We start from the raw sequence: 18497 nt of genomic DNA on the forward strand, positions 1-18497 counted from the left end.
TTGACTATACAGTACGTGGTGGCTGTAAGGAGGGCGAATATCTTAAAAGTCATCATTCTTCCTGTGCGGTACAGGGCTGTGTCCCAATGTGCATACTTGTCGTCTTGTGCCCTTCATATGCCTGTTCCTGCTCAGGTCTGCAAGGGCTTAGGGTGTCATATTTATACATTTGTGTTTAACAAGGGTACTAACGAGCGCCCCCCCCCCCCAATGCGCCATCGGAGCGGACTCGGCTGAAGAGAATTAGCCCCACTTCCTCAGGAAATGGTGATATTTCATGTTGTAGCCTATAAAAGCAAAGAAAAGTTGCAATGGAGAATAAAATATTAATGCTTTAGTAAAAGTACACTTTTTTACACTTTTAAAACTTACAATAATTTATGTAAAAACAAAATTTCAGTACAGTGCTTTATATTCATACTGTATGTATTCTATGTACGAAGTGCTGACATTTCGTTACACCATTTCAACTGATGAATATTCGTTTACCTCCGGTGTATTTTGTACAGGGAAAGCCAAAGAATTTTATACTACAAAGCTTTGAGGTATTGCCAGGCTTACCTTTTTGAGTATACTTTAACCACTTCGAATCAGTCATGTTTAAAGTGAATGAATGCATAATGTTCCTCATACTGTCGTTTTTGTATTGGGTCAGACGAGATTAAATGTATTTAATAATATAAAGTTTTGAACAAACTGAGAGCAGTATTGCCAAGTTTTCCTTAGTTTGCCCGATTTGAATCCAGTCTATTGTAACGCAAATGGCCTCCATTGCTTGCGAGAGCTGGCTTACCAGAGCGGTGACGTCACCACCCTTCCCTGTGAATAGCAGGGCCCGCAGCCGCTGGGCTGAAGGGAGATTTCCCATAGGCTCAAGAGGCTGGGTCCCTGTTGAGTGACGCCGGAGGCCCGGGTTCGAGTCCCCGACGGTGGGGGGCCGACCTGGTGCGGCAGCGGTGAGGGCGCCCACGTGAACCCCGAAGCGTTACACTATGTAACATGAATCAACACGATATGTCACCACTTGTATGCAGGGACAGACGAGATGGCATTTTCTTTAAGTAAACTGCGAGCGGAGAATTAAAAATTATTTAAACAAATCTCTTCTGACCAGCACTTGGCACTGCAGCAGCAACAACAGAAAATATTTTGACCGTGCAACAGTGTCCCATTACTCTTATACCGGTGCCCCTGGAATGCCTGCGCGCTTACCACAGTTGTGCATCGTCACAGAAGACCGGTCTTGAAGGAAGTGCTTCGGGCACAGTGTGACTGAGACATGGCCTACTGTAGATGTCATGCCATAGCTGAGAGCAAAGTCATAAACAAGCAGTAATTCCACATTGCTTAAGTAAATAATAAAAAATAATTGGTGATTCCAGGTTTAGAAAAAACTTAAATGTCAATGAAGACTTGCTCTCATATCAATTGAGAACTTGCACAGAGGTCAAAGCGCATGTGAGAAACTCAAGGCAGTAAAAATAAAGTAAAAATAGTTTTTTATTTATTGAGTGTAATGAAAGTCATGTGCAACTGAAAATAAACTCTGAAATATGAAGGTTTCAACTCTTTATCGTGTTTATTAAATTATTTATTGATGCTGGTCTTCTATTTGCAGAAATGTTGGTTTCTTTTTTGACACAAATAACTTTTTTGCTATTTGGTAGCTTGGTGCAGGTTGTCTGAAATTCAAGAGCCATGGTTTGATGTGAAATCACTTCCTATCACACCTACAATATGGGACAAGGAAGTGGACCGTGATCTTAAGATCTTGACAGCTCTCTGGCTTTGTTGCATTAACAAGGGAGCTACAGTAAATGGGGTAGGGTGATTGCCAACAATCTAGATCAAATGAGAGCCACCTGGGAATGTTCTACTGCACGATCAGGTGTTGTACAACCATATTACATTTATTCACCATTGCTGCTCTACAATGAAAAGGTTGAGCTGCCAGTTGCTTGATAAGTTTCAGTTGAACTTTTGCCTGGACTGAAATATTTATGCATATTTCATATCCAACAACTTTTAGCTTTTAAGTTGTCTTCCCCTGAATGATTATTATCGTTTCAGACAAAGCCTGAGGCAGATAGACAGGGGAGCTACAGTATTCTGTTAATTTGTGCTATGTGTCTACTTTACCCCTACTTTAAATAGTGTACTTATCTCAATATAGGTCATTTAAATGGGTCCAGGTCTGAGACTTGTTTTTACAAGTGCTACCTACTGTATTACTGCCACACTTTTGTCAGATGAAATCATGTTTTAAACTCCATGGCATGTCAGGGGAAGTTATCTACAGCTGCTCCCAGATGTTGTCTGTTCAGGTTTGTTTTTGTTGCTTGACTCGAATAATGCAAAATTTTGGAAACTTTTATTCGTGAGTTCACTTAAGAATTGTTTTTTGTTAATGTTTATTTAGTGTATTAATGGTAATGGTCTATGATAAGGAGGAAAACATTGAAATACAATGTGCATTCACTCACCACACCTGGGAAGCCATGGCAGCAGCACATGATTTGGCCGGGGGTGGAGTTAAAAAATAAGTCCCAACCTGTTAAATATCTTTGGTTGATAATTTACACATTTGCTTAACTTATTGACTTACTCTCATATTTTAAAGAGGAATCATGGTAGTCAAGTGATTAAAACTTATTCAACAGTATCTAGTTAATTTTTGCAGATGACTTGCCTTTATTTTGAACAATTACTCAACCTGCTTGTGTGTTGGTGTTTGGGTTAATTGTAAATATCACTCAGTTTATCTTTTGTGAAACACTCTGGATTTAATCATCTACTACTAATTATTATTTGGTAGTTGTGAAGTAAGCAGGATTAAACTTTAAGAAGATTCAAGATTATAAAATGTAAAATTTTAAAATGAAAAATTGATTTAAAATGAAAAATGTTTTTTGATTCATTTACTTTTTATCAATAACAGTTTGAGGTTATTGTAGATACAGGAAGAACTCTTCACGTGAGACAGATCAGAGATAAAGTAGTTTCACTCTCTTTTCTCCACAAGACCTCACGGATTAGTCAGCAGATCATCGCCAAGGATGGAGGAAATAGAAGCAGCTCCGTGGACCTGACAGTGATCATCACTAATGTGCACAACCAGCCACCTCAGTGGGAGCAGGACCAGTATTGGGTCACTATTCCAGAAAACACTGTGCGGGACACAAAGATAGTGGTAAGGGCATAAAGACTTTCCTGTTGTTATTACTAATGTGCACAATCACTTAATTTTGATTGACTTTATCAAAAGCCTTAGGTGAATCTGAATTTAACATTGTTTTGTTCCATTTGTACTGTTGCTTCTTCAAACAACTCTTATGTGCCAGTTAAGCAAGACATAGTTTTTCTAAATCCATACTAACTATCCTTGAGAATCTTACTACCATTCAGTTAAGTTATTATTATTATTTCCATAACCTTATATGCATCCTACTGTATTATACAGCAAGACCTACTGTATAGACCTACGGGGTCTATAATAATCAGTCTTACACAATGTTTTTTATGGACATTTCTCCAGCCAATGATTATTACTTGTGTCTTAAGCAACTGCTAGAGGAATGTTGCTAATAACATATGAATAACATGCTCAAGGTCCAAGAGTTTTGTTCATTTTTATGCTTCTATTACCTGAAACACTTCTGCTTCTTCTATTACTTAATATAGAACTGTCTTTCCTCAGCAATAGGCAATTTATCGCTTGCTTCCTTTGTGAACACCTGACTGAAACATTCTTTTAATACATTAACCATTCCCTTTCATCTTCTATATGTCTCCCATTATTTCTCCATCCTTTCCTCATTTTTTTGAAAAAAATATTTTTTAAAAAAACTTTAATTATTATTTTCTCTGTCTTTCTTGGCCATTTATATACATGGTCTTGCAATGCTCTGTACCTTTCTTTAATTGTGCATTTTGTAGCGAACACATCTAAAATGAAACTAAACCTTCATTGGCTTTAATTGAATTGTGTTTCTCTCATCATTGGCAGACCATTGTAGCTTTAGTTTTTTGCTCAGCCTGAATGACTGGCACCTTTTCAAGGCCTGGAACAGTGAAAGAATCTGTTCTTGTACTTGAAGGGGAGTTTACAGGTTGAGCCACCACATTCATACTATATTTTCTTTAATTTATATTGTTGCCTACCTTTTGCTAATGTTGGGTGAGACATTGTTTAATTGCATAAATAACACATATTTACACCTAATTGTTATGCTTTCGTGGGTTGGTGGTGTGGTGGTCCAGTGTTTGTGCCTCACAGGTTTTGGATTAATCTATTATGTACTGTAGCACCTTCTGTGTGTAGTTTGCATGTTCTTCATGTGTCTGTGGGTTTTCTTCAAGTGCTCTTTTTTTGTCCTACTTTCTGAAGACAGCCTAGACTAGGTTCATTTGTCTCTCTGAATTGTCCCATTGGTATGTCCCTGTGATGGACTTGGAAACTGCATCCTATTCTGTATTGTGCATTTGTACCTTCTATTGTAGGCTTCTGGCATAGGTTCTAGGTTGCACCACATACCAGGAATAATTACTGTTGGACTTTATGCAACCATCCATACAGTTGGCTTTTTTAGTAAGCCTGAAGTAAACTGCTCCAAAAAAGAAACTGAATGTATAAACACACCATGTCATTGATTATTGTAAGTCATACATTTGTGAGCTGTAGCTACATATTTCTCATGAAAACTGGTGTTTAAGAAAATCATAAGACTCATTGCACAACCATAAATTCATATTAAGAATGTGTCTGTCCCATACACAGTAATGACATAGTTAATCTGCACAATTAATCTGCAATCTGCATAAAATGCAGTTAAGCTTTGAATATATTTGAACAACCTGTTCCAAAATGCTTTAAACTGTTTCACTGTCATTAAAACACAATTAATGCATGTCTCAGACTATCATAATTTCAATGATAGTACAAATTCAGGAAGTCCAGTGTCCAATGCAGCCCCCAAAAATATTTTAGATGGATCAAATCATGCACATAAGCACATGAGAAACATTACAATGGGAGGAGGCCATTCAATCCATCTAGCCCATTTGGTAGTTAGCTAATTAATGCAGAACACTGTGCAGTGCTGTGATATGCACTGTGCTGTGTATTTTACACCTTGAAAAATAACATGTTATCATTCCATGTACAGTTGCCTTTTAGAAGCACTGTGGAAGCACATTTTAGAAGCACATTGTTTTGTTTTTGCTAATGTATAATATTTTACACTTGCGAATTACAGTAAATGCCAGACTTTCAAGGCTATATTTCTTAATTCATTAAGGGACGAAGCCCCACATAACCATACATCTGTCTTGTAATCTGCTCCCCCTTTGGGACCACCTTCTATAGATATTTTAGTTTTCTTGCAGATTATATACAGTAATCACAGTACTTTTAAATTTATGCTGGGTTTGTGTAAAGTGTTGTAATGTGAGGGGTGAGTAATTTGCTGACATTAATTAGCTGAAAACAAAGCAATCTGTTTTCATTTACCCTGCTGGTCAGTTTTCAGCATGTGAGCACAGTGCTTCCACCTTAAACCAATACTTGGAAAAACACAGCTCAAAATAGTGAAGATGTGGATTATATTTTTAATACTTTTTTACACATTGACAAGAAGTGAAGGGCAGATTAAATTATACATGACATTAAGATGCTGTGATATTTTGCCCTCACATCAGTTAAATAAAATACTCTGAGCTTAATAATGGTCTCTCATTGATCTGCCTGTCCTTTCAAAAGATCCTTAATTACGATATTCATTTCTCACATCTTATTGTACATCTCATTATTTGTTGTAGGTGGATTGAAGCAGGTAATAAATTTGCCCAAGTCCACAGATTTACCATATACCATTTCTTCAAGCCTGGTCTGTATCAGATCCTTTCAAAGCACTCAAATGTTTAAAATATCCTACTTAAATATACATTTCATCATGGCCTACAGCTGAGCAGTGGCAAAAAGCTGTGATTACTATTGTAGATTTTTATTTAAATATAGAAGTGTTAATATGATCTCCTAATTACATTGTTAACAACTAGATGCAGATGCAACAGTCTGCATATAAATGAGGTCTTCCCAGAATATGAGGAACTCTTCTGTCACGATTGTAAACCCCTCCTCTTAAGGAAGCTCCAGCCCTTCCTTGTTCAGTATTCATTCCCTGCACCTGCCTCTGGTTCCTCCCCCCCGTCCTATAAATGCTGGGCGCTCACTCTGTTCCGGGCTCTACATTGGTTCCCGTACCAGGTGAGTCCGGGACCTGGAAGCGCCTGGTCCCGTCAAAGTTTTAAAGTTCCTGTTCCTGCCGGTTCCGACCCGGTTCCTGTTTTAATTCTGTTTGTCTTAGATGGACCGCCCGGTTCTGGATTTTGCCTTCTCTCAGACTCCCCATTGGACTCAGTTTTGGACAGTTTGCCTCGGCCACACCTTCCCCGAACACCAGCGCACAATGGACATGCCTCTTGTTTTCATTCCTGTCCCTGCATGCCTTTTTCCCCGTGTTTTCCTCACTCTACCCCGCATTGTGTCGTCTTCATAGGGTCCGGAAAGAACGCTTCCATGAAATGTTCATAATTTTGAAAGAATTTACTGTTGTTTCATCAGCACAATTACAGGGTGTCCTTCCAGTGCTTAAATGATTTATTAAGTTGTGTGGTGGTTGAAGGATGATAAAGATAATCTTTTTCTTTATGAAGTGTATCACAGTGTTTCTTCTCATCTAGTCATCTGGTTCTTCCATAGACAGGTTAATACCAAAATTCATGACATCTCATCTCTTCTTGTTTGTCTCTCATATTTTAAATTGAATCCCACCTTAACTTTTACCCTTTGTTGTCCTGGGTGGGAGCATTACAGTATGCTAACAAGAGTTTTTAAGGGATTTTGAAAATCATACTATTGGAGACTATTTTTTCAGCTTCAGTGTGCAAATGGCACATTCCTTGTGTAGGTGTTCTGTAGCCTGCTTTCTCCCAGAGGGCTTTTGATTGTATTCCTGCACTTGACATATTCCAGTTAATGGAAGTTTCCCCAGCCCAACCAATCAGTGAAACTTGTCTGCCATGGCAGCTGGAATTTACATTGTATGCTGCTCTGATGCTCTTTCTCAAGTGCATAAATTCCTCAAAAACATTTCCTGCATCTTATCTGCCCCCTTTACTTTTCAGTAGGCTTTGGATTCTGCAATTCCTTGTGAATTTGCATGATTTCAGTGATGGCCTGACAGGCTTACAGTAAGATTTTGCACACTCTTGGTTTAGGCTGCTGATCTTTTTAAAGCATCCGTGTCTTTCATTCTGAGTCTGTCCATAATGCCATCTTGTATGCAGTAAAGTACATCAAACCTTATATGAGGAATCTTCTGTGAAAGTGTACTTTAGGATGCTTTCATAATCCAGATCCAGTGTTCAATATGTTGGATACACTGCAGCTGCAGGTGATTCAGACAGTTTCATCTGATGAAATGAGGAATAAAAGCATTAGCATATGCAATCTCTTAATGCATGATTTTCTGTAATATTTTCTTCTATCCAGTGAGTTGTTCACTTTAATGATTCACTGAGGAAAATGTAAAAATACCTATTGTGAATAGAATGTACTATGTCAAAGAACTCACTACCATTACCATTATATCAGTAAGGGAGAGTAGGGGACTATGCATGCCTTCATCAAAAACATGCATTGTAAGTGCTACCGATGATTTTTCACAATATGAGCTGCATAGGGGCCACAGAAAAGTTTGTATCATGTGGTCCTGCAGCTCTACATTCAGCAGTTCAGTCAAGTCTGTGAGGAATGCTAAATCCAGAAGCCACTGGTCATCCTCTAATTGGGCATATTCACCATGTTTAGACGACTTGAGAAACTCTTTGATTTCAGGCAACAGCTGTCTGAACCTCGCCAAAAATGTTCGTTTTTGAAATCTCCAACAGCATGTCAGCAGCCTCAGAAAATGCCTTTTTTATTACTACTCGATCCCTGAATAACCTTTTGTGTTTAGCGCAGAGGTGGCTCACACAGAACGATGCGATGATTGCCGCTTTCCCTCTTGTCTTAGGCCAATCGAAAACCAACTGCTGCTAGTTGAGATTTTAATTCTTACACTTTTCTTTTCTGTAACTCACTTTTAGAGGCAAAGTCCACATCATATGTTTTTTGTGCAGTTTTGAAATGTTCTATATTTCCCTATTTCGTGTAGACGCTAGCATTGCAGATTTGAATGCGAAAGTACAAAAAAATAATAATGCTCCGATTCCTTGTGGTAACAGTAGGTTTTCGGGCTTCATCATTGTCGCTCAAACACTACAACTATCAAATAGCCAATGAAACTTAACGAACAAATTTTGTTGGAGAATTTGTCATGGTCAGTCTGTTTCGCTCCACTATGCACTGTAGCGAATGTGGGGTTTGTGCGGCAATAACCAAGAGAACGTTCTTGGGTAGCACATACAGCAGTCTACTTACGGAGCTCCTGAAGCCTTTTTTCAGTGTCAGCCAGCACTCAGGGAAGAGACTTTTACAACCCATTCGACAAGAGTTAGGGCAGTAAAATGTATGACATTACGTGCACAGATCTGAATGAATTTTTAGGCTATCGAAAAAAGTAAATAGTGAAATAGCCCATTTTTTTTTCCAAACGTTCTTGCAATCGATCGACTGACAAGCACTAGTCGATCGGAGTCAACTGGTTGGACACCCCTGAGTTAAATAAAAGACTGAGCTTTTGGCTGAGTACTGGGGAGTAACATAAAAATATAACATTGTCCATTTGTTGACAAGTTGCAGAGTTTTATAAATACTCGGAATTTGTCTCGGAATTTCCTTTTTCACATGCTCTTTCTATTGTTCACCTTTCCCAGCCCTTTTCTTCATATTACCTATCTCTGCCTCATTCTCCCACACTTCTGAAGTTTGTTATTCTTCCTTTCCACCTGTCAGTGTGGAATTAAAATCTATTAGTTCTGTAGCATAAATGAAGTCAGTTCTGGTACAATGAAGGCATAAATCTCTGGCAAGCTATAGTGATCAGGAAAGCCATTAAATGTTAAAATTGTTTAGGAACAATAAAACTATATTCTGCATTTTAAGTTCATATGGATTATTCCATTTAAGAGATGAGACTGGTAACAGAAATACTTCTGAACAATTACATTGATTGTTTTTAGAAGTACATTCTTGATTTCTTGAGTGTGAATACCAGAATTAAGTGACTGTTTCAATATGTTCTGTGATTTGGGAACTGCCTTAGTGTAAATGTATCTATAGAACTTTAAAAACAAATTAGACTTGTCAAATAGCACAGTGCTTTCATTACCAGAGTAGTACTGCCTTGTTTTCTACTGGGTTTTCTATTTATCTTCCCCCATTTTCATTTTCTATCTTTTCTGTCTCCTAAGTAAAAATTTAAATATCAGTAGTCTCATTGTGGAATCGTCTCAAGAAATGATAATTAGCAAACTCAAAATGCGGTAATTGCAACCTTGAGGAAATAATTAAGGGCTTGTGTTTCTTCGTGTGCACCAGATAATGGGAATATAATTTTCATTAAGTAGTGGTGGTACTCCCTAATAAATCACAGAGAGTAATGAATAAACCTGGTTTCTGGGGTCGGGTAAGTTTGTGTTTCTCCATAGATAATCTAAATTAAGTATTTAAATTAACTCATACAGTAATGAATATTTAAACAAGTCTTTTCATCATTCATTTTCTAAAATCAGAAAGCAAACAAACAAAGACAGACACAGCCAGAAGTCCACAGAAGGATTTTTTTAGTGGGGAACTTAGAGAATATGGCTCCGTAGCCAGGGCCATAGGGGGCCTGCATTCATTTGGACCCCAAAATATGTTTTGAGCTTAATTTAAGTATTTCCCTCATTTTGTTACTGCTCATACTGGGAGAATCATATAAAATAACTTAAGTTTTCAAAAGATTTTTTCCCACGCATTCCTTTTGATGCTTAGTTATACCATTCAGAGACCAAAAATCATTTACAGTGCTTTTAAGCAGCACATTACATTCTTGTGATAGAAAAATGTAATTGCTTTTGATGGTTTCATTTCCCTCATATACCCTCCTAAAATCCTCTGAATGCTCTTTATGCAGTATGTGATCCATGTTTAATTTAGTATAAAGCACAATTTTCTGAATATTTCCATCTTCTAAAATCTATTATGGTCTATGTAATTTTCAGTTTTTTAGTTTAACACAATGAATTGCTCCACTAGCATGGAACACAGATGTTTTTTTCTGGAACTGTATATGTACACTGGCAATGTCTGGATACTTGCATCTTGCCTTTTCGATGTAGAGGAAAGCAGATGCTGGAAATCCAAATGGAGAAAATAAGGATTGCACTATTATCAGTTATATTAATGTTACCAATTACATGTTAAATGTATTATGGTTCATTTATTACCATTTATTATGGTAAAGGACAAATGGCTCTGTCATTTAATTTCCCTTTAAATATAAAATAATAATGGTTTATTTGCATTACTTATTATTTAGTTTATTTAAACAAGAATATTTGTCATCTATCCTACTGTCATTGCCAACACACCTGAATATTTAAGAGTTTCATGATGAAATACAGACCTATTAAAATGCCTCATTAAAATAAACTTGAAATTGGAAGCTACTTCTTTTATAATTCCAGAGATTGTCCAGCTGGGGCTGAAAAAAACACTTTCACATCAGCAGTAAGTAATCATTCAGTCACTCAAAGAAAACATCTACTGTTCATCTATATGTTCAGGTGTGTAGCTGCATCAGCGGTCTCCGAGTCTCCTTCCTGTTTCTCCAATGTAGATGGCATTGGATGGCCAGCTAGGATCATTGGATGGCCATCTACATTGGAGAAACAGGAAGGAGACTCGGAGACCGCTTCAGAGAACATGTGAGGGCTGTGAAGATTAAAGATCTCTCCAAGCCCATTGTTTCTCATTTCACCTCAGATGGCCACGACCACTCTAATCTCTCCGTCTGTGTTCTCAAAGACGGTTTTCCGAACTCATACTGTACATCAGAAAGACTACCAAAACCAAACCTGTCCTTCAGCTAGGATCACACATTCCCCCTTCTCCTAATGACAGCCTACTCTTCTTTTAAATTTTCTCCATTCATTGGAAGTTTCATTTCACATCTCTCTACACCTATTCTGACTTCACACCTCTTGATTGGCCTCTCTTTCTGTTCCCTGCTCCCGCCTCTCACTCCTCCTCCCTCCCAGCTTTTGTTCTCCCGCTAAATTACCTTTGCCTACTGCCTTGTCTCTCTCACACCTGAAGAAGGCTCGTTGTGTTTTCTTTCTTCTTTTTTTCAGCATGGAATAAACCTATCACTTGTTCCTTTACTGTATACTGTATGTTGACAGAAACAGCAAAGAGGCTCAGAATTTCATATAAGCTACAGTATATGACAAGACAAGACTTCAAAGGAAAGAAGCCATTAAAGACCAAACAAAACTCAAGGGGGGCCACTATCATTTATCATGTTTTTATAATGGTCACTTATCAAAACCAATCTTAAAACAATATGCAAAGGATAGATTAATTTCAGCTGAGATGGCAACCAATATTTTATAAAAATGTACTATCAAATATAGCAGGAACCTTTGCCTAAATACTATATATATATATTACATATTTGTACATTATACCTATATACAGTATACTTATATACTGTATGTTGTGGTGCCTCCGGGGGAAAGGTTTATGTTATAGAGACAAAAGTACTCACACCACGCTCTCTTTATTTCTTCCGTAAATCCGTTATTCCTTAAATCTGTCCCAATACCAACCGACTTCCAAACACTCCAAACACATTCACCTACTGGCTTCCGACCCGGTACACTGTTTCCAGGGCATATTTATTTTGTTTCCTGCTGAGACACACCTGTGTCTCGTTGTTTTTTGGACTAAGCCCTTTCCATCTGCGGGTCAGCTGACTTCTCTTAGCGGCCATCTTGGTCAGGTCTAAGTCAAGTATAGTGAGCAGATCGTTCCTGAAATACCTGTCCTGGATGACCCTTCCTCTGGTCATCTTACAACATATATACTATACAGTCATTGTACTGTGGTTTCCGGGTTCATTCTTGATACTGCAACAATCAGCCAAGCAGATGTGAGTGTATTTACAATATAAATGTACACAACAAAGACACTATGAAATTCACAGCATCTTATTGCACAGTTCGTTGTACAGATTTGTAATGAACAGATTAGTTTATTGGTGTGCAGAAAACAAGGTATCATTTATCTTCTGTGGTGTTAGAATACCATTACATGTTAGACCGTGTCATAAGAACCAAAATGATTTTAATGAATTTGGCATACAGTTCCAGCTAGATTTTTGTTCTGCCATTCCCTTAGTTCAAATATAATTTTACCATTTTAATGCCATTTAGCCTTATCCTTTATTCCGATTTACAGCATTTTATTCTGCAGTAATCTGTAGTGCAAGCTATTCAGTTAGTGTGCCAATGCAGAACAAATCAAACAGAACAAAGAATCAACTTCTTTCAAGTGACTTAGGTCGCATAGGTGAGAAAGTAGGTCAGCAGGGTGTATAGCAGAGGAATTGATGGACTGTTAAGGGAAAGCAAAGTCTTTTAGCTTTTAAGGTGGATGTCATTTCCCATTTTGCCGTCCTTCCTGAATTTTGTGAACTGTGAAGTCATGACCTTCACAGATAAAGAAAGAATTAATCAGTCATGTCTCACTGAACTATCCACTCATCCCTTGAGTCTTTCTGTGTTACTTATCAAAGACCTTTGGTCTTTTTATGTATCTGTACAATGTTCTGAAGATTAAGATGAAAGCCAGTCAGAGCACTATTATTTCGAAACTGTGTGTACTGTTGTTTCTGATGTTTTTGTGTGATACTGTTGAGGACATTTGTGTTGTTTTTTGCTAAAAAATATTTATAACATCTCAGTGGTATGGTGGCGCAGTGGTTAGCCTTTCAGTCTTGCAGTGCTTGGGCCCAGGTTCAATTCCCAGGCTGCAACCTGTGTGGAGTTTGTGTGTTCTCCCCATGATCACAAGGGGTTTCCTCAGGGTGCTCCAGTTTCCTCACACAGTCCAAGTACATACTGGTAGGCTAACTGGCCTCTAAGAAAAGGGGCCCTGGTGTGTGTGTCTGTCTGTGTATGTGTCTTGTCTGTCTGTCTGCCTGCCCTGGCTTCGGCTCCTAAACGATTGTGAATTGGATGACATGGTTAGTAAATGCACGGATGGATAAAGGTCCAAAATACAGCAAAAGAAAGACATATATCTAGTTTCACTGGTTTCCAAAGTATATGTTGCAATCAATAAATGCAATGTGTACAAAAATAAAAGGCTAAAATGGCCCGAAGTCTTATCACCAATATATGAAGGTGACCCTCACCAGGAGTAAGCAGCTTTGGATAAATATTCTTGTTTCTAAACTCAAACAATTTGGCCTAAATATAATTACTTTTGTCAAGTTTTCTAGTTTATCAATGCTTTCAGTGCCCCGTGACTTTTCTTTTACAGCCCAATTTAAAATGACAGATAAAAAGCCAAATATGTCAGTTTTAAGACCTAGCTATTTCAGCTGTCTCCACTGAGAAATCAGTAGTTTGTTTTAGAATCGACTCTCATTCTGAGTCTCACTCAAAACAATGCAGGTCATGTCAGAAGTGACAATGTAATTTATCATAAGAAGCAATTAGGGCATTAAAGTAATAATGTTTTTTTTTCTTATTACATTGCTTGCCTATTGTGTGTTCTGGGAGACTCTGTTTCTGCTGGGAAAGTGTCATGGTAAAAATAGCCTTTTACAGCAGGTGGCAAAGAAACATAAATGGGAAAAAAATCAGTGTGGCACAGTGCCTGTAAAAGCCATTGTTGAAACATTATGCTGTCAGGTATGTGGAACAGCAATATGCTTCCCCCTGTCATTTCCTCTCTGCAGTGTGTTAGTTATTTTTACAAAAGCCTGTTTTTTGCTGAAGCACTGAATTGGCATGGCAACCCACAATCTCACACATCACATGGCAATCTACAACAGAATAAAGGGAAAGAAAAAATAACAGCAATTATAAAAACCTGTATATAACTCAATAATGTAATGTCATATACTAGCATTGAAGGACACAATTTTATAATTATAAAGAAGAATAAAAGTTTTCCTTTGCATAGTACTGTATAAGGTTTATCAATCTTAAAAAACATTGTGTAAAATCAGCATGTAAACTACAGATTCATCATGGTTTTCAATGCAAGTTGACTCTGCCAGTGCCCTAAACCTTGTAATGTTTTTCCTAGGGATTCAGACCATTTTGTTCACATAGTGAACTCATCCCAACACATTCTTAGAGTTCTTTAGCTCCAAGATTGACAACATCCAGCATCACATCCCATCTATAACACATTACCTCCACACCCCCTCCCTGCTTGTTTTGCTGGTTCCCTCTACTTGACACAACATGCCTTCATAAATTGGTATTGTATAAGAAATGCACCACTTGTCTGTTAGATTAAATTCCCACTGTTTTATTTCAGTCCTGTTTCTCTACTCTCTTGCCTATAGTCCTCAACACAATAAATGAGTCCTTGAGTACTGGTGTGGTACCAACTGCATCCAAAACTGATGGAGTTACCCTATGCCTTAAAAAAGCCTTGAAACTTTCGTGGTTGCATCCTACTGGCATAGCCATGGTCCACAAGGAGCTGACAAAACATCTACGGGATCTTATTGTTGAAAGGTACCAATCAGGAGAGGGGCATAAAAGAATATCAAAGGCATTGGATGTACCATGGAGCATTGTCAAGACGATCATCAATAAGTGGAGAAAATGTGACACCACAGGGATATTGCCAAGATCAGGACAACCCTCCAAAGCTGATGACAGGACAAGGAGAAAACTTAGGGAGGCTACCAAGAGGCCTGCAGCAACATCAAAGAAGCAGCAGGAATTTTTGGCAGGTACTGGTCACTCCTTGCATGTGACAACAATCTCCTGTATTTTGCACATGTCTGGGCTATGGGGTTGGGTGACATGACGGAAGCCATTTCTCACAAAAAAGAACATCCCAGCCTGTCTAAATTTTGCAAAGAAATACATTGAGTCACCCCAAACCATGTGGGAAAATGTCTTATGGTCTGATGAGACAAAGGTTGAACTTTTTGGCCTTAATTCTAAAAGATATGTTTGGCACAAAGAAAACAAAGCTCATCATCCAAAGAACACCATACCTAATGTGAAGCATGGTGGTGGCAGCATCATGCTTTGGGGCTGCTTCTCTTCAGCTGGGACAAGGGCTCTAGTCAAGATAGATGGGATAATGACTAGCTCCAAATATCAAGATATTTTGACACAAAACCTGCTGGCCTCTGTCAGAAAACTGAAGATGAAGAGGAATTTCACCTTCCAACATAATAACGACCCAAAGCACACATCCAAGTCAACCAAGGAATGGCTTCAGAAAGGAAGATCAAAATCTTGGAATGACCCAGTCAGAGTCCAGACCTCAATCCCATAGAAAACCTGTGGAATGACCTAAAGAGGGCTCAGGAGATCCCCTGCCAATTTGAAGGAGCTTGAACTTATTTGCAAAGAAGAGTGGGATAAAAGTCCAGGTGTGCAAAGTTGATAGAGACTTATTCACAAAGACTTACTGCTGTAATAAATGCAAAAAGTGCTTCCACAAAGTATTAGTTGGTGGGTGTGTGTATGGGGGTGTGTGTATGTGTGCACACTTATGCAACCAGGGTGCTGTAGGTTTTTGAATTTCAATTATTTTTCCTAGTAATTATCTTTTTTTTTCTCTTAACATTAATTGGTTGCAAGGTCACATTAAAGATGAAAAATGTCTGAGATGATTTATCTTGATTTCAGGTTTTACATCACAAGGCCTGCAATTTCAATAAGGGTGTGTAGACGTTTTATATCCACTGTAGGTGCTCTGGACTGCACAGGTATTCCTATCAAAGACCCCAGAGGGCCAAATGATTGTGATTTTGTTAAAGGCTGATTTTGTCAACAGAAAATCAATTCACAGCATCAGTGTACAGGTAAAAATAAAATTCAAGTCTAAAAAAATCTGAACATTGATTTCACAAATACTAAAATACTCAATCATTTCCATTTTCCATTTTCCATTTTCCATTTTCCATTTTCCATTTTCCATTTTCCATTTTCCATTTTCATTCAGAGGATTTCACTACACTGTATTGTACAGCAGTTCTAAAGAAGAGCCACATACCACTTTAGTATAATATTTTTTTTATATTCTTGTTTATCTTAACTTACTGCATGAAAACAGCATTGTACAACTATACCAGTTAACAGAGGAGCTCCGTTTCAATGCCCATATAACATAGTTATTACAGATATTATGATATTTTATTGCTTTTCATAATTAACTTCTTCATTCATTTTATAAGCAATGCTTTGCCAGGAGTCTTCTCTAGCTTGTGTAGTGGCTAGTTTTGAACCTCACTATTAAAACAGATTTTATCTCATAGTTTTCATAAGGAGTCCTAATTCAAGGTCACTCGATTAAGATGCAATTTGTTTTGCTATGGCTGCTGGTGCAGTTGAAGGATTGGATGCTTGACAATCCTGCCTTCTGAAGTGTGGCATGAACATATAGTTAGTCAGACTGTTTAAACCTGACTCGCTTTAGCAAGACAACTAAAACCAGAGTTTGCCATTGTGAAACCAGAGCAAACCTATTAAGCAGTTTTCAGGTTAATTCAATCCGGCTAATTTGAGAAAATCGTGAAGTAGTTAAACCTGATTTGTGAAATAGCCCAAGGGAATTATCCTTTTTACAGTCCTTTGAGCTCTTTCTAAGGTTATGATATACTTTTTGGTGGTAAGTTGTGGCCGTGGTGGTAACTGTACATTCCAAATTTTATATTTACCTAAGCGGTTTATTTTTGTATTGCTTTCATTGTTCTGAGGACAACGAAGAATCTGCATAACCACCCAGATCCTCTTCACATTCGTGATTGCAAGGAAGGACTGCATTTCATCTTGAATTCCCCTTTTAAATGATGACATCACTTTCAATAACTGCTAATCCATTTCAGAATCACAGTAGACAGGAGCCTATCCCGGGAAGTAAGGCAGGATACACCATCGATAGATCTGTCACGGGGGACACACTGACACAAACATGCCACACACTCAAACCAAGGTCACTTTTACAAAAGCCACTAAACCAACCAGCATGTCTTCAGACTGTGAAAGGAAGCCACTTGAACATGGGGCAGGCATGCAAATTCCAGGAAATGAATCCAGGGCTCCAGTGCAACAAGGCAATACTAACCACTGTACCACTGTGATTCTTCCCTCTTAAATTATGATTTAAAATTAATTATGTGCTATCCTGACCATCTTTGCCATCTGTACTTGCCTTGAATGTCCATCCTGTCTCAATACCTGTTGCAGCTATTTCTATTTTTTATTTTTTTTCTATTTCTAGTTTTATGTTGTAATTGCAGAATCTATCATATTAATGAAAAGCAGAAAGAGCAAAGGAACTAAGATTACTGTGGTACATTAATGTTTACACTAGCCGAATTAGAGGCCTTCGACCTTAAAATGACCCACTTTTTCCTGTTTCTTAACCAAATCTCAATCTGTTGGCATGTATTTCCTTGGATTCCTGTGACATTTAAATTGAGAATGAACCTTTTATGACTGAATATATTAAATGCTTTCTGGAAATGTTCATGTTGTAACGAAAGTGTTCTTTCCGGACCCTATAAGGACGACACAATTCGGGATTGAGTGAGAATACACAAGGGAAAAAAGGCATGCAGGAAGTGGGGATGAAAACAGGGGGGCGTGTCCATGAAGTGCTGGTGGTCGGGGGAGGTGTGGTCGAGGCAAACGATCCAAAACAGAGTCCAATGCGACATCCAGGACGAAAGCAAAAGGTCCAAAGCTGGGCGGTCCATCCGAGACTGACGGTTAAAAACAGGAACCTGGTCGGAACCAGCAGGGGGAACGGGAACAGAAACAGAAACTTAAAACCATAACGGAGCCAGGCACATCCAGGTCCCAGGCTAGCATGATGCGGAAGCCAATGCAGAGCCCCGAACTGAATGGGCTTCTGGCTTTTAAGGGGGGCTGGAAGGAGGCTGGAACAAGGGGCAAGTGCACAAAATCAGGTCCGAAGTGAAAGAGCCGGAGAGCCCTTAAGGGGGAGGGACTACATCCGTGACACGCGTCTGTGAATAACATCCCTCATTTCTGTATGATCGGGAAAATACCATCAGGTCAAAGTAATGTATTCGTTGTAAGATGCATTAGCCCCAACAGAACCTCATTACCTGTTAGGCTAAAAATACCAATGTTCTATAACATTGACCTTTTGTAGTAAAAACCTCTGTAAAATAATGTTATTTCTCCTGATGTGACTTTCAGTATCTTTCTCCTGACATTGAATATCTTTTGTTCAAATATGGAATGTTATCTGTGTAATTTCTAATCAAAAAGTA

General features: G+C 38.3%; 1 protein-coding gene across 3 annotated transcripts in view; it reads left to right on the top strand.

Moving 5' to 3' along the window:
• The window catches only part of LOC148651377 (neural-cadherin), a 163034-nt gene that overhangs the window by 95355 nt on the left and 49182 nt on the right, over nucleotides 1–18497 (top strand). For all 3 annotated transcript variants that reach the window (XM_088601573.1, XM_088601574.1, XM_088601575.1), the window contains exon 12: nucleotides 3023–3190. In XM_088601573.1, the coding sequence (XP_088457699.1) occupies nucleotides 3023–3190 (168 nt within the window). The remainder of the gene's footprint in view (nucleotides 1–3022; nucleotides 3191–18497) is intronic.

This window comes from Lepisosteus platostomus, chromosome 12 (genome assembly GCF_059453375.1).
Source record: "Lepisosteus platostomus isolate fLepPlt1 chromosome 12, fLepPlt1.hap1, whole genome shotgun sequence".
Classification (NCBI taxonomy): Eukaryota; Metazoa; Chordata; class Actinopteri; order Semionotiformes; family Lepisosteidae; genus Lepisosteus; species Lepisosteus platostomus.